The sequence below is a fragment of the Dermacentor andersoni genome, chromosome 2 (genome assembly GCF_023375885.2).
Source record: "Dermacentor andersoni chromosome 2, qqDerAnde1_hic_scaffold, whole genome shotgun sequence".
In the NCBI taxonomy this organism is placed as follows: Eukaryota; Metazoa; Arthropoda; class Arachnida; order Ixodida; family Ixodidae; genus Dermacentor; species Dermacentor andersoni.
In genome coordinates this window covers 238,586,884-238,604,262 of record NC_092815.1, presented here as the reverse complement: position 1 = coordinate 238,604,262, position 17,379 = coordinate 238,586,884, and the positions used below count along the sequence as shown (strand labels likewise).

Genomic DNA, 17,379 nt, shown 5'->3' with positions numbered 1-17,379 from the left:
CAGCCTTCGCGTTTTCTTGTCTTTTATTTCGCTGTCAACTTTTGTGTTGTCATGTACATGTCATGCATTTCTCACTTTTGTTGATTTTCTAAGCATGTACCTACCAAGTTATGTGCAAATATTTGTTTTTGGAAACGGAAGTCAATAATACGAGGCCAAAGATCTGTTGTGTTGGAAGTGCAATGGATGTATGTTCCCAAATATGCTGGCATACTCAAAGTATGGACAAGACTCCTTGTGTGTTAACGCATATAGAACCCACGGCGCACCACGCGCCAGTTCACAAACAATGCCTGGGGTAGCGTGCGCGTCTGATAAGAAAAAAAATATGTGCCGCTGTCAGGCAAAAAGAAAGCAAAAGTGAAGGTGCGCGGGGCACAGGGAAGGCTGGAGAGGGAGCGGAGCGTGTCGTCGCAATGAAAACAAAGAAAAAACAAAGCGCTAGGCTGAGCAGGCGCCGCACAGCTGCTGTTGCTATGACAACGTAAACAATCGTGTGGACAGCCATTTTGCCAAAGTTTTGCCTCCAGCTAGGGCCGTAACTGAAGGGGACCGTGTCGCTAGCGTCGAAAGATCGTCTGCTTAAAAACAGCCAAGCGGAGATTCACCCCTGGGGTACCGTCGCCTAAACTAAAACTCTGGAAGGATGGGGGGAGGCAGGTGAGTGCACTAGCGTGGCCGCGCGTGCCTCATCTTTGAGGTAATCTGCAGTGTATAGAAAGGCTTGCGCCTTCGTGTGCGCTGTGTTGGATGTCGCATAATCGCAAGTTTCAAAGAGGTGTTGCAGCCAGAGGCAGCAGGAAGCATGCGCTCGCCGCGGCAGCCACTCCATCACGCTAGCGTTCCAGCAGTGCGTGGTCATTGGCCGAGATCTGTTTATGTTTGCCTGTGGATGCGACACACCATGCCTGTCAATTCACTTGGTCAGCGAATATTTACTGCAATTTACACAGTATATAAAACTACAAACCTTACTTCATACAGCTATCTAATGAACTGCTATAACTTTTCACCTTTTGGGCAAGAAAATGAATTTTTTTACAATGTATATTTTGAGGCACCAGCTAACAATTTGCACTACATAACAGATACCAGTTCGATACCACATTTTAGATTTCATTATACCAGTAGAATACTTCTTTGAAATAAAACATGGCCAGTCGAATCTTATATCTACTTTGTTATGTCAAGGATAGACTGCATTTTTGCTAGCTCACATTCTCTTATAAAAATAGCAATAAGTGTCCCTTTCGTACATTCGCACTGTCAGTTAACAAATTTGGCAGAGACAACTGCTTACATGTAAGAATGTGGAAGCATTAGTCCCTTTGGTGAAATGTTTCTTTCCGCGCTCGCTCTCGCCTGCTTTCTAACTGCGCCTCAGTAAGGCCAAATCAAAAGGCCCCAAGCATCTCAACGTAGTTGTGTGATGTGTGAAGTGAGTCATGCACTAGGCACACCTTCAGTCAACCAGAACTGTGGAGCCACAGTAGTTTCAGGAAGCAGCGCTCGTCTCACACTCCGGAGGTCCGGATTCGATTCCCACCCAGACAGAAGTTTAACAAATTTTCTTTTCAAAGGCATTCATTTACTTTGTTCACAGAAACCTCCCTGAGAAATAAGACGTCAATCCAAGCATTTTGCGACACGTTTTTACTCTTTGTGGTGTCGGTCATTTTGGTACCATCTCTCGGTCAGGCCGATGGATATTCAAGTAACGGAGCATATAATGCTTTCGCATTAAAACACTTCAAACCCCAAGTAATGTAGAGGGATCGGCCATTACATCTGTATCGTGACTTAATGTTAACCAAAAAGATGCTCAACTCTTTACTACTATTGTACATGGTGGTGGCGATTTATTATGTATAAAAAAGAAAGAGGCAGTCTGGTCCGAGCTGCACACCGGGTGTGCTCACTGCCACATGAACAGCAACATGCTATGTGAAAACACTATGGACAGGGGCGGATGAAGAGAGCTGGCGACCATGTTCAGTCAGTCCACTTGCCCAAGACATCGCTGTCCCGAAAGATGTAGAACTCCTAGAAGAAAGAAAACGAAGCTTGTCACAGCTCTGGTCACCCCAGTCAAGAACACGAGCCAGCAATCGTCAATGGCATACAATTTATGGATTCTATAGTTTGTCAGAAAGCTCTTTTCATTGCCTGTAATTAAGATCCAATGGCTTTTTAATTTCTGAAAAATGTTGCACACTTTGTTTCAAGAACAATATTTCTGCATTTCTTTTCCCTTGGGAACCATGTTCCTTGCTTGGCTTATTTTTTCTACCATTTTTTTAAGTATTGGTGTGCAAACTCTTTCCCAGTTTGGTGACATGACTGTCTCCTTTGGAAACTTCTGGAGTAATTCCGGTAAAGAAGATGTGACGTTCTTTTGATCACTGTAAATTAAATAGACTTGAGGTAATGGCATAGTAATTAGGCATATAAAGCTGTTTCAAGTACCAGCCATGCAACTGAGTGAACATTCCTAAATGAGGTAACAACTGTGGAAAGTAGTCACATAATGACCCCAGCGTAAGGTACGCTCAGAAATTAAATACAGTCAACGACTGAATTTTCGGACATGCCTGATATTTCGGACGTCCTCGCGGCACCGCCACGAGCCCCATAGAATCAATGTAGTATAAGGACATCTGAAGTTTCAGACGCTCGAACCCCCCGCCGTCCAATTTTCCGGACTTTTTGACGGACGGAAGGTCTTTTGGCTCTTCGCGCAGCGCCCTTGAGAAGGAAATCCACTTGCAGCCGAAGCATATCACCGCTTTGAACCACAACTAGCCGAATCTAGTCGTCACACACCGATTTGGCCTGGCCACACTGGCTATGTTCATCGCTGCACTTCCGCCTCTGGCGGAGTTTCCGGAGCAGCACCATTTTGTTTGTTTGCGCAGGCCACGTTTTGGCTAGCGTGGTGTGTGGTTGTCTGTTGTGTCAAGTGTGCTCTGCGATGCTAGGCCTAGGTGCTTCGACGCTCGTCAGCGAATTCCACTGTACGCAACTTGAGGATTTCGCTTGCCTTCGATGGCGCCCACTCCGTCTTCGTCGTCCTCGCCGATGGCATCGAAGCGCGGAAAGCAGTACCGTCGGACGACATGATCAACGACCTCCACTCTGCTGGGGTTTCCATACTCACGGAAATAACTTTTGAACAGTTTGTTGACGCTGACAACGACCTCGACTTCCGCGCAGGACTGACGAGGAAATAGTCCATCGGGTTGTGGGGGATTCAGAAGACTCCAATGTTGAAAATAAGGAGCCAATGCCTGCGCCACCTACAAGCGCCGAGTTGACGCGAGCTTGACTCTTTCATCGGTGTCCAGTGCTGACATGACCCTTGCTCAGATCGAGGCGAATATGATCGCATGCAACCGGAACGCCGTCAAAACAACAATCAAGTTCTTCAAGCCACTGCAGCAATAACACCGGCTGCCCGACGATGCACATGTACATAATAAACCGGCAGTCGGCTGCATACAGAGTTTTTTAACGCCTCTTTTTATAGCCACTTCACTGATGCTGTGGCAGGGTTTTGGAAGCCTGTTACTTCGCCCTTTACCTCTAGATCTGAGAAAAAAATAAAAAGGGTGCGTTTTTTTTTGCATGCATTCATTTTTTCGGACTGCCTGAATTTTTGGACATTTTTACGTTCCCTAGAGGGTCCGGAAAATCGGTCTGACTGTATAAGAAAAGCATCGCAGATAATCAGTGTGTGTCACCTACATGCGAATGTCAGACAGCGAACCAAACCAACCTATTGTACAGTTTATCACTTCATCTGCTTTCGTAAGCACAGCTTGCATGGTTGGCCTCTTCTTTCAGTGCACTTATGATTACAAAGTTGGGTTGGCAGTGCAAGGGCAGAGTTTGCTAACCACACAACCTTTTTGGGTCAGCACATAATACCTCTTGCTTTGACAAACAGTACTGACTTGCCTTGTATGAACTTCTACGACATAGAACAGAGAAACTGCAGTTTTAGGGCTACACAGAGCCCCCGACATAAATGCCTTGGGCCTAAACGCTGTTTGGTTCTATGACAGCACTTGTATAGATGCTCAATAAACATCCCGGCCACAGAGCTCTGTGTGGATAAATGTGTAAGCGGGGAGAGAGTAATCGCTGGGACAAGCCAGAAGCACATAGCTGTTGGAGAACAGATGCAGCTATTAGCATAAGCAATGCATGCATACAGCCATTGCATGTCGTTATCGTGCATGCACTGTGCAACATGAGGCCCTCTGGACGGTTCCTGTTATGGAAGCTCCCAAAGTGCCACAGAGAATGTTTACATACAATTTATTTTTCCTTGTGCTATATGAATAAACTTCAATGTTTTATGCTAGAAGCCATGCTTCTGGAGCCACACAGCTGAAGCTGCTAGCTTAGCTCTGTGGTAGTGCATTCAACTGGAATGCAGCAGAACTGGGATTGGATCGTGTCAGAGAGTGCATTTTTTTCTTCTTACTTTTTCTCTTCAACATGTGGCTCATGTTAGTCACGTTCATATTGTTGTACAACATTTTGAGACAGTGAAGAGCCCATCACATGTATCACTCTGAAACAGGCAGAACACTGCTTACCTTGTTTTCAATTTCCACCTTAGTGCCACCATACTCGGGCAAAAGGACCTTGTCGCCTTCTTTAACAGCCATTGGGACGGTCTGGCCAGACTGCAACATGCATCATAAAGGACCCAGTTACGAATGGTGTAGAGTTCATTGCTGTTGATTATGTCATGGTGCTATGTACAAGTTGACACTTTCACAGCCTTGTTCCAAAGTACACAAAAATCAACCCTTACTACCAACAAGCCTAAGGCACTTCTCTGAATGCCTACAAGGGACCCAAGATACCACTGCTTATAGTACCACAAACTGAAAGTAAACTCTGCCACTCAAAAGGCAAGACAGGATCAGTGCTTGTGAAATTGGCATATCACAATGTATATAACAATGGATCCCTCTACAACAATCTAACTCAGCAGCCCTATGACCTAACCAACATGTTTTCACCAGCCTTTCTAGGTTTTCCGCTGCTGCCACAACAGTGAGGCACTACTGCAACAATATGTTCTCACATTTCCTATTGCACAACAGCCTCGCTGAAATTTTGCTGTTTATCCTCAGCAGTTTCTGTGCAGCAAAACATCACATTACAATTACTTTTTCATCTGGTTACTTCATGACATGCCGACACCTGCTACTGTTAGTCCTATTTAAAGACAGAAACAATGCACTGAAGTATTCACTATTTTCCTGTTAAACAAGCCACATCTAGTGCATTGTGGTGGTGAAGGACACCATGCAAAATTTCAAAGTTCTGCTAAGACTGCAAAATCACAAACATTTTTCTTGAATTTACACTGGTTTCCTGCACAGTACAACCTCTGCAATTGATGCCCTCCAGCTCGAAGCACTCACTGTCACACTGGGAATGTGACCACAATTAGACTGAGTCTCGATCATGTGTCTGCAGGCCTGGTGAGGGGCTTCTTAATTGCATCACCCCATCTAGTCTTCTGCCATGCTCGACTACGCTCTTGGCACCCATTCTGTAACCCAAATCGTCCACCTGTTATCCAACCTACTCATTACATGACCTGCCCAGCTCGATTTCTATCTCTTAATGTCAATTTGAATATTGGCTATCCCTGTTTGCTCTCTGATCCACACCACTCTCTTCGCGTCTCTTAACGTTATGCTTAACATTCTTCGTTCCATCGCTCTTTACGGGGTCCTTAACTTGTTTTTGAGCTTCTTCGTCAGTCTCCAACTTTCTGCCCCATATGTCAGCACCGGTAGAATACCCTGATTGTACACCTTTCCTTTTAACGCTAATGGTAAGCTTCCAGTCAGAATCTGACAATGTCTGCCGAATGCACTGGAACCCATTTTTATTCTATGAATTTCCTTCTCATGATCATGGTTCCTTGTGATTAATTGACCTAGGTAAATGCACTGCTTCACAGACTAGAGGCTGACTGGCAATCCTGGACTCTTGTTCCCTAGCGTGGCTATTGATCATTACCTTTGTATTCTGCATATGAATCTTCAAGCCCACTCTTATACTTTGTCTGATAAGGTCCTCAATCATTTGTTGCAATTTGTGCTCCAGTGTTGCTGAACAAGACAATGTCACCTGCATACCGAAGGTTGCCGATATTCACTGTTGATCCTTACTCCTAAGCCTACCCAGTTTAATAGCTTGAATACTTCTTCCAAGCATACAGTGAATAGCATTGCAGAGATTGTGTCTCCTTGTCTGACCCCTTTCTTTATAGGTATCTTCCTTCTTTTCTTGTGTAGAATTAAGGTTGCTGTAAACTCTCTGTAGATATTTTCAAAGATATTTACGTAAGTGGTCTGTACTCCTTGATTACGTAATGCCTCTATGACTGCTGGCATCTTTACTGAATCAAATGCCTTTTGATAATCTATTAAAGCCATATAGAGAGGCCGAGTGTACTCTGCAGATTTCTCGATTACCCCATTGATGACATGGATGTGATCCATTGTAGAGTATGCCTTCCTGAAACCTGCCTGTTCCCTTGGTTGACTGAAGTCCAGTGCTGCCCTTATTCTATTGGAGAATATCTTGGTGAGTATTCTATATAATTTTGCAAGTAAGCTAATGGGCCTATAATTTTCAATTTTTTAATGTCTCCCTTTTTGTGGAGTAGTGTAATATTGGCATTCTTCCTGTTTTCTGGGACCCTAGAAGTCGACAGGCAGTTCGTACAAGGGGCCGCTAGTTTTTCAAGCATTAGTCTCCACTATCTGTTAGGTCTACCATGTTGGGTCTAAATACAGATGTTGCCTGGGCTTGGGCTCCTTGGTATATCTCCCACGATTGTCAAACGAACACTCATTACACGATCTTTTCCACAGCAATTGAAAGGCACGCAAAAAGCCTGTACAGACCACGGCAATTGACCTACACTGGCACGTCTTGTGCTCTCCGTCACGTGAGCGATGTCCTATGCCGTGCTCCCTGCGGCCAAAACGAAGTTTACTGCAACAGTCCGGGACACTCTGATGTGGTTTAACACCTCAAACACGACTCCTGTACTCCACGAGCGTATTCGCCTGGTAGCCAAGCGCAGCTCGTGGCAGGTGCCGGGCACGCGCCGCTCGTTGCACAAGCCACGGGCATGCACTCGCACTCTACTCACGTCTGTGCGGCCACCGGGTCCGACGGCGACGACCGTCGCGCTGTGCACTTTGGCCTGCGCCTTCTCCGGGATCATGATGCCGCCCTTGGTCTTGGCCTCCGGCACGAACCGTTCCACCAGGATGCGGTCAAGCAGCGGGATCAGGCGCTTGCCCACACCGGCCTGAGCGTGCGGACAGACAAAACGGTCAGAGCTTGACACAGTGTACTACCGAACGGTCGCGCCTGCATTGCACGGCGGTCGGCCAGCGCTTCGGCAACGACCCGGCTTGGATGCAGCGGTTACCAACTACCAGCGAGCAGCACGCGGCGAGCGAAGAGCAAGAAAGAAACGCTGTCCGGCGCAGAACGATGCGTTGCGATAATGTCACTGTTGTCGCTACCGAAAATATGGTGCGGGCGCTTTGATGTCCAACTTACCATTATGAAAGTTTGCGCACGAGTTCGACCAGCGAAGCTTCCAGAAACCGTAAACCTAACGGCGGCAGCCCGGCGTGCGCTGGCGAAAGTGACGAAAGGGCGACCCGGGCGAGCACATGGTTTTCAAGGACGCAACGGCGCATGCGCACAACAGCAGACAACCTGAAAAATTTTCACTAAATCGAAAAATACCCTTTAACAGATATTAAAAATATCAAGTGTAAAAATAAATCGCTTAGAAATTACTTATATGCAAGAATTTTTGAAAATAAGGAAATATATTTATCTGTAGTAACTTCTAGAACTTTGCGGCCCCAGAACAGCATAGTTTGTTACACTAATTTGAATTTCTAAAATTTAGCCTTTAAGAATTACCTGTTTTTTGATGTAAGACTGCTAATTATTACATCCAGCATGCAAATTACCTGATAGCTGTTTACTTTTTGTAAAATTTAAAACCTATGCATTACGCAGACAGAGTATGCTGCTTTGGGGCCGCATTTAACAGCTTGTCTACCGCACGCCGTATCCAACAGTGGCCAAAGAGCACCGGAGCCGGCGTGGAGCATCGTAGGCAGGGGCCGATTGCAGACCAAAGTCTTTCGCATTCCTCGCAACGTTTTGCAAACAGTAAGTAAATAGAAAATGTCGATCGTTCTATGCATTCTTTCACATGTCTAGCGATTGACGAAGGCTGTTTTCTGCCGCTCCTAGCGGTGCGCGTGCTTTAACTAGCCCTAAATCCACGTGTAGTACGCGCCGGCGTGCTAGTCCCTCGAGCCGGGTCACGGCGTCGAAAGTAATCGATGTTAGTAGCTTACGAGAACTCTGGTTGTTACTGAAGCGCGCGTGGCCATCGCTCCCGTGTCCAGCACAAACGCGCCCGTGCGGTTTCGCGAGGCAACGCGATGTTGCGGCGCGTGTCGGGCACGGGGATTTGCTCGCGCGACACGGCGCTGCGATGGTCACCGGTCCCTTCTTCCGTGTCTAGAGCGCCGGCAAGTTGCCGCCCAAGAGCTTCGGTCTGGTACTTGCATAGCGCTCAACTTTTCACCCGCCATAGTTGCTTAGTGGCTATGGTGTTGGGCTGCTAAGCACGAGGTCGCGGAATCGAAACCCGGCCACGGCGGCCGCATTTCGATGGGGGCGAAATGCGAAAGCACCCGTGCGCTTAGAATTTGGTGCGCGTTGAAGAACCCCAGGTGGTCGAAATTTCCACAGTCCCTTACTACGGCGTGTCTCGTAATCTAAAGGTGGTTTTGGCATGTAAAACCCCGTAATTTTTTTTGCTCAACTTCTTGTGGGCAGTGCCGAAACGTAGAGGCCCGTGCTCGCTTCACGACTAGTAACCGCTTTGCACAGCGTATTCGACTCCAATTTAGGTCGAAGTGCGCGACTCGGAGATAGCGTGCGGGTGCCTTGCCGTCGCCTGCGATAGATAGAGAGGGGGAAGCTTGTGATCACCGCAGCTGTAACGACTGCGGAGTGCCCTCAGCTTAACGAGTACGCCTACGTCACTTGGTGCTACTGTGCTCTCGGAGTTGGTGGTTGGCTTTTGAGGAATGATACTTCTTGGAAGATCTCAGTGGTTGCTGCATGTGCCTGCCTATATCGCATGCTTTCATTGTCTCTCAGAATGTGCCGTGCAGGTTACGTTTATTGGAATAAATTTATGCTAAGTAGAGATTAGCATTTACCTGTAGGACAAACGAGGCACACGCAAAATAATTTTCATTGGCCGGTTTTTGCAGCGGTTACCTCTGAATATAGAAATTTCATCGCTTCTCAGTGGCTCCGAGCTGATGCTCTTGTGCCAGCGCCAAGAAACACTGCATGGCTGTAATCTTCGGTGCTTGCAGATTGGCTGAGATTATATGGAGCTTCCCATTGTGGCCATGAATCACAATGCCTGTGAGATTTCAGTACAGGCTAAAAAATCCCTGTGCGGTCTTCAGCATCACCATGCTAAAGAACCTTGGGCAGGCAGAATTAGCCCGGAACTCTCTGCTACATTATCTCTCGTTGGCCAGATTGCTCTTGACCATCAGTTTCCATGAGCCAGTTGAAAAACACTTCTTCATAATTGCATTTGAGTAGCTGGACGTTGGCAGCCAGCCACTTTGAAGAAATTAGTGGCTATGACAGTGCACTGCTGAGCTCGAAATTACAGGCTTTATCCTGGCAACATTTCGACACAAGTGAAAGGCAAAAATTCTTGTGTAGTTAGCTTTAGGTGCACATTGTAATAGAAGCAGTTGGTCAAAGTTAATCTGCAATTCCCTACTACATGCTGTAGTAGGGGCATGCTTATTGTGAGCCATGCTGCCTCTTAGTCAGTCTCTGGCTTTACCATGAATGAAACCCAGAATTTTATTTTTATTTGAAAGAATTTTTATCGAGCTGCGAATAGGAATGTATGGTTGATGAGCCTTGCACAAGAGTATGTGTTTGAATTCTTGATTCAGGTGTACTTCCCTTGTTCTGCTTCAGTGAATTGTTTTGCTGAATATACAAAATGTGCGTACATTCCCTTTCATGTGGCAAAAAGTTCTATAAATTTTCTAAAATTGGTCCAGGCAAACTGCAGTCATTTTGTTGTCTTGCTGTTTGCAGCTCATGAAGGCACATGTTGCCAAGCAAGTTTAATTAGCCAATAAATGCTAACTTGTGTTAGGAGACCTGCAGGAGCCCATATTTGCAAAACATTCCTCTAAAATGTTTTATCCAAAGCAACCATCCTTGACTCCCATATTGTGTAAAATTTTAATGAAGTTACCATGTTGTTAAAAAAAATTTGTGAGATTGATCTTTACTGAAGAAATTTGTTGCATTAATATTTTAGTTGGTTTAATTTTGGATACAAGCTTAGTGGAGCCTCATCTGTTCTAATGGTAGGGAGTGTGTTTGGCTGCAGCAGTGTGGTATGCTTGACACTCGAGTTCTTGCAACTAGTGTGATCGCTGCATGCGCATTTCATCATCTGTACACACTCATCATCACCACCACATGGGGCCAAGATAGTGGGTGGCTCACTCGCTAAAATGAAAGGAAGACTTGCGGCCTAACCGTTGTCTCACAATAGTAATTCACAGAAATGTCAATAAATTTATTGGCCCACCATGTTTTCTGTGCATTCTAGGGCCATATGTTCTAATGACACTTTTAATTTTCTTTTTGTTTTTATATATTGTGATGATCGGTCGTTCTTGGTATAACAGCCATACAGCAACGTCCAAACCGATAGTGACGACCAAAAGAATGTGAGATGAATTGACACAAAGTATGGCCCCTGAAGATACTGAATTAATTATTTGTGCATGTTATATTAGTTATATATAATATATAATTGTGAAATTAATTATTGATTTCCTTAAATTTCTTAATGGCTCAGACGTAGAGTATTGCACAAAGAAAAAAAGAAGAGTATACAAGAACTTACAATTCAAGAGAGCCAGGTCATTGCTTATAATATTGCTACGCGAAGTATTTACTCAACAGTGAATGGCTATCACTTGGCTAGTCAAGACTGCTCAGGGCACAGGTTTTAGCAGGTCTTTCAGTCCGACAGGAGAGACTGACCCAGCTCCACTACAACATCTTTGTCTTCACCACTGTTCGTGACATGATCCACGGCCAATGAAGCACCCCCCCCCCCCCCCCCCCCCCCCTGTGCTGGTTGTAGTCAAAATGGGTTATTACAGTTGTACCGCTTGAGGCGGGAAATGTGTACGATGTCACTTCGTGGTGTGGCCATCCATGAAGTGGATGCCATGGAAGTTATCTCATAGGTGACAAGAGCCACCTGGTGCAGCATGCAGTAGGGCTCGACATACTGCAACATTAACTTTTCATAGAGGCCGACACGACGAGATGGGAGCCAGAGAAGGACGAGAGAGCCCAGTGGAAAAAAAACAGTATCTCGGTGTCGACCAAGTACATGAAATCCAGTGTTGCACAATAGTTTGCAATAGTTGCATTTGGGTAAATAATTGCCAGTTTTGGCTTAGGCAGGGCAATGAAGCAAGAAGATGGTTCATTTATAAGACAGTCACACAGCTATATATGCACATTCTTGTACTTTGTGTCAAGGGGTTTTTGGTGCCTATCTGTGCACTGATAGCTTGTACTTCTCTTAAAGTTGGGCAGCTCGGTCATCGATGCTTAGGCCAGAAAATGGTGCAAGGGATAGGATGAACTATAAGGGACAGTGTATTGTCAGTTTAGTGTCTTATTACATTTCCGATCCTCTCGAGTGATGCCTGCTTGGTAAACTAAATGGTACCTGCTGTGGTAGATTAGTGGCTACGGTGTTGCATTGCTGAGCTCGAGGTCCCATGTTTGATTCCGGCTATGGGGGTGAAATGTAAAATGCTCATTCTTTCTCAGATGAAAAATAAACCAAAATGGGTGAGGGAGAAAGGCGGGAGCCCGCACGGCGGTGCAAAAGTTCAAAGGATGGTGCTACTTTAAGCATTTCGGGACTTTAGCCCTGTCTAGCCTTTGCAAGTAAAATTCCTTCCCTGCGTTCTCCCTTACTGGAGCTGGATGATGATCGCTTGCGGAATACGTCACAGGCCCTGCCTTATTCTTTTCATCTCTCTCACGTTTTTGCTGAGTGGCGCACTTCCGGTGACAGTCTTGTGCGCAAGCTGTCGCATTTGTCTTGTTTTGTGCAGCGGTCGATTTTACGAGCTCTGCACGAGAACACTCAATTAGCGGTGTAACTCAGCGCCACAATCACGAGCACTGAGGCAGATGTGAGAGTACGAAAGAGTATGATCGCAGCGCTGGAACACGGTATAAAATGACATAGTTTCGTTCTCCGCGCGTGCGACTGCATGACGTGGGAACAAGCAGACGAAACGGAAGTACATATCTCTTGCTTCAGTACAAAGTAAAACAAATACATGCGGACATTCAGTTAGTATCTTTTATTATTTCTCTAAACTTTAGTTTTGTCTATTGAAGCAACAGAATAAACAAATAACTGAAGTTGTCTTGAATAATTCTTGAAGTTGCGTGCCGCTGTGAGTGACGTGACAACATTGCTATGTAGCTAGGTGAACTTGTGCGATTGATGCCGACTCTCCTGCTTGGAGTGCAGCGCCTGCAAGGAAATGGGCATATGCCATTTGTTTTAAAGCTTTAAGCTCTTTCTGTCGTAGGGATTGAGTACCTGGCGACACGATCGTTCTCGTGCATTGTAAGCACTGCGCTTGTCAGCTCAAAATGACCAGACCAGGTGAGGGGCCTTTTAAAGAACTCAAGTGGTAAAAACTAATTCGTAGTTCCTGCTATGGCACGCCTCATAATTAGATTGGGGTTTTGGCATAAACGACCTAGAAATCAATGACCTAATTAAAATCTCTGCTTCCTTGGTAACTAGAATATTAACTGAACTGAATGGTTGAACGGATGTTCTTAAATTGGTCTTGGTAGCATTTCAGCTTGAAATTTCCACTAGTATTTGACTAATGACTGGAATGACCAAATTGCTGATGCAATGTTGCAGATAGCTTGCATATATTGCTCTTAATATGAGAGGTAAACGTGCACCTTGATTCAAAGGGCTCTGCACTTTTTGTAGTAGCCGATGGTGTTCAGTTTTTAGTTTCCTTTGTGTTGACTGCCAGCATTGAACTGGGCTCATTTTGAACTGTGCTCACCATTCTCTCATTGTGGTATAATCAAGTAGTTTAATCCTTAATGTGGAAAAACACCTATTTTAAAGTGTGGTCTCTGTGATAGAATCATAAGCTGGGGCAAGTGGAATAATGCCTCCGCCAGACGGGAAATTTACGGAGTGAAGACGGAGTGCACTTCGACATTAGTGTGAAATACAGGCTGTCACACGGGAAGGTTTAGTGACACTTTCCAAAGAACACACTTTAACTCTTTAAAGCAGTGAAACTCAACACTGAGACGTTTTGTGCAGGTTGAGAGTATGTCAGGGCAGTTGAGGTTGACACACCAGCAGTTGAGAATCTCGCTTGATACAAAGTTCGGCCCTCATACCAATGAGCTTGCTATCAGTTGATAGAAGTAGCTCATATCCACTTCTGTCATGGTGTCCACATTTGTGGACACGGCCTATTTTTGACATTTCTGTGCTGTGGTAGCATGGAACACAGCACAAACATTAAGCTTAGGGTAAATTGAACATTCTGATAACCTAAATGACTTCCATTTTATTTCCAAGTGTTATGTATCATTGCAGAGTACCGCTTTGGTGAAGACACTACCGTGTTTTACATAATGTTTTACATGGGGCATGTTGACAGCAACCACAAAATATGTAATTTTCCCTTCTTGAAATGCTTGAGGCCAATGAATAACTTCGGTATGTAATTCGAGTTGGCGAGTTAATTCTTTTTATGCAGATATGTAGCACGATTTACTTTACAATATTAAAATATTTATTTACTCTGTAATTATGATGACTCATCATAATGCTCAGTCATTCTACCACCTTGATTTGCTTTCATTTGAATCTCAAGCACCGTCTATGTTCCACACACGTATCGATAGTCGATCATAATTTGTGACTGAAGGAGATATTCGAAAATGTATTTGTTTCTGTATGTTTCTCCATTTTATTCGTATTTGAGAATGTTTGACTCAATTTGCAGTGAGTTTTACCATTTTTTTTTTTTTTTTCAGAGATATTTTATTCACTGTGCATCTTACTAACCCCTCCTTTCCGAATGTTTTTTTTTTTTTTTTAATAAAATAAACACTACTGCTGTTATACTTCTGAGCACAAGACTGAGTTCTATAATGGCACCCATGCTCCAATGTGGGCCGAGATTATAAATAGAGAATGCATGTTCTTAGCTTTAGATGCAGCTAAACACCAACAAGCTGTAATTAATCTGATTCCCCTCAAAATGGAATGCTGATGCCCTTCTCAAGTGTTGACTCAGGATGTCAAAATGCCATTGATATACCAATGAAAGTAAAGCGTGGTCATTATGCTATGTGGGCTCAGCACTATGATGTGGCCAGCGCAAGAGGGGACACAGAACACAAGAAAGGTGACAAGGACAAGCACTGACTTCACTGGCATTTGTTACACAAATGCATGAATATATAACCTTGCGCTCTTGATCACGACCAGATATAAATGTACGAGTTAACATGAGCACCACAAATCAACAAGAGCACGCCAAGGCCTAAGGCGGCCCCCCGTGTACAAACCAAGAGTAAGCAAATTCTTTATCAGTCAGCGCTATGGACGATTTACCAAAGTAGTTGCCTTCTGTGATGTGTCCCCTCTTGTGCTGGTTACATCATCATGGAATACCAACTAGCCTGCTCTCACACCTTGCTCAGCACTGTCAGATGATCATATATAGAACCATTTTTATTGCTTCCTATGCATTGTACAGATTGCACTCATGTGGAGAGATCTCTGGTTGCAGGCAACTATCGAGGCAGCATGATCCCCCAAAAACTCGTCAGCGGTAGTGTGAAAAAAAGGGGGGGTAGGGGCAGTTATTTGCATGGGGCAACATGTTGCCAAAGGCACCAGTGCAAACACGAAGTGCAACCCAGGAATCCGTAAAGCTATCTTGTCATGTTTGTAGGCACACATTAGTCTTGTTTGCTGTAAAAGAAATTGATTGAAGTGTAAATGCATTCCAACAAATAGTTCCTGCCTGCAGTGTGACTGAATTTGAGACAATAGTATCCTAAGCTTTTGGTGCAAAATTTATCAACAGGGAATCTTGTGTACTCCACTATGACTTAACTTTTGGGTACCTGACATGGCAAATACCTTATGCTGCAGTTTATAGAGCATCTAAATAAAAGAAAAACAATGCTCTCCTGATGCGAAAAACAGATGGCGATGAGATGGGCTAATATTTGGCTAAACTGGAGCCTGGAAGACGTAAACAGGGTACAAGCTTTGGTCACCCCTTGAAATGGCTTTTTGCTTGCACCACCCAGCATCAACATTGAAACTGCTTTTCTGTCATGTAGCTGAAATAATGTGACTTGACTACGGCTGTGACTTGGTTACGACTAGGGGAAAAGGGAGGCTCCTTGGGCTGTTCACTGAAGCATTACTTCAGGCTAGGAATACATTCTTAGCGTACAGAAAAACGTAGAAGGAAGGTGACAGGACAGAGTGCATTCCTGTCCTGTCTCCTTCCTTCCAACTTTTTTGCACACTAGGAAAGGTTTTTCTTGTCTGAAGTATGACAAGGCCTTGACGGTTAAAGGTGCTGCTGTTTATCACTGTACTGTGCAGCCTTAGTTGTTGCAACTCTTTGATAGTTATCTTGGGATAACCGTATCCTGGGATTTCTTCCTTTACAGCACAGAGAGCATCATGTACCGCCTTTGCCGTGTCGTGCCACCCATGCGCGGGGCCCTCGGCCAGAGCCTGCGCCGCCATTACGCCAAGGACATCCGTTTCGGCCCCGATGTGCGCGCCCTCATGCTCCAGGGTGTGGACGTGCTCGCTGACGCAGTCGCTGTCACCATGGGACCCAAGGTAGGAGAAGGAGGGGTGACGAAATGGCTAAACATGTAACATATCCCATCAGGCAAACTCGGTGTAGTGGCCATTTTAAGTAAGAATACAGGATGACAGCATGGCATGGAAAGGGTTAAAGAACCTCAGTACAATTTAATCCTGTTTCTTCACTATGGCATCTCTTGCAGCCTGTATTGCTTTGGTATGTTTGAGCTTGCTAATCAATCAAATCTATAATGCAGGGACGCAACGTGATCTTGGAGCAGTCGTGGGGTAGCCCCAAGATCACGAAGGATGGTGTGACGGTCGCCAAGGCCATTGAGCTCAAGGACCGCTTCCAGAATATTGGGGCCAAGCTGGTGCAGGATGTGGCCAACAACACCAACGAGGAGGCTGGCGATGGCACCACCACGGCCACGGTGCTGGCGAGGGCAATTGCACGCGAGGGCTTCGAGCGCATCTCCAAGGGGGCCAACCCCATTGAGATCCGCAAGGGCGTCATGCTGGCTGTTGAGCGGGTTGTCGAGGAGCTCAAGAAGCTCTCCAAGCCGGTGACCACGCCCGAGGAGATAGCTCAGGTTGCCACCATTTCGGCCAATGGGGACCGTTCCATTGGTGACCTCATCTCGGATGCCATGAAGCGTGTCGGTCGGGACGGTGTAATAACTGTCAAGGTAGGTTTATATCAGATCTTGGCCTAGTGAGGTGCTTATTGAAGGACACATGCCCTGCAGACGGCGACAAAAACAATTGCATGAGTTACTCAATTACATAGACGACACACTAATGTTGTCATTGTTGTCCCTGCCTGTGGTTTGTCTCTTTAGCCATGAACATGTCCGTTAAGTACCTTGGTTCTCCACAAGAAAAGTAGATTGATACCTATAAAGAAAGGGGTCAGGCAAGGAGACACAATCTCTCCAATGCTATTTACTGCATGCTTGGAAGGAGTATTCAAGCTATTAAACTGAGAATGTTTAGGAGTGAGGATCAACGGCGAATATCTTGGCAACCTTCTGTTTGCAGATGCCGTATTTGACGCAGTCGCTTCAGGACAATTCGTCCCCAGTGTTCAGCAACACTGGGGACGAATTGCAAATGATTGAGAATCCTCACAGAGAAAGTGTAAGAGCGGGCTTGCAGATTAATATGCAGAAGACAAAGATAATGATAAATAGCCTAGCAAGGAAACAAGTGTTCAGGATCGCCAGTCAGCCTCTAGAGTCTGGGAAGGAGTGCATTTACCTAGGTCAATTACTCTCAGGGGACCCTGATCGAGAGAA

The 17,379-nt window shown here is 45.3% G+C and overlaps 2 protein-coding genes across 2 annotated transcripts in view; one reads left to right on the top strand and one right to left on the bottom strand.

Moving 5' to 3' along the window:
* Window positions 1-1,829: 1,829 nt before the first annotated feature.
* LOC126539912 (10 kDa heat shock protein, mitochondrial) lies at window positions 1,830-7,724 on the bottom strand. Its single transcript, XM_050186733.3, has 4 exons — window positions 7,615-7,724; window positions 7,196-7,357; window positions 4,605-4,694; window positions 1,830-2,043 (listed from the first exon to the last, which is right to left on the bottom strand). Exons 1-4 carry the CDS (start codon window positions 7,615-7,617, stop codon window positions 1,993-1,995), a joined length of 306 nt encoding a protein of 101 aa, XP_050042690.1. The 5' UTR covers window positions 7,618-7,724; the 3' UTR covers window positions 1,830-1,992.
* Window positions 7,725-8,134: 410 nt separating this feature from the next.
* Window positions 8,135-17,379, top strand: part of LOC126539913 (heat shock protein 60A-like) — a 44,755-nt gene continuing 35,510 nt past the window's right edge. Inside the window, 3 exon segments of the mRNA XM_050186734.3 lie at window positions 8,135-8,244; window positions 15,937-16,114; window positions 16,339-16,770. Of these exon segments, the coding sequence (XP_050042691.2) occupies window positions 15,950-16,114; window positions 16,339-16,770 (597 nt within the window). The 5' untranslated portion in view covers window positions 8,135-8,244; window positions 15,937-15,949.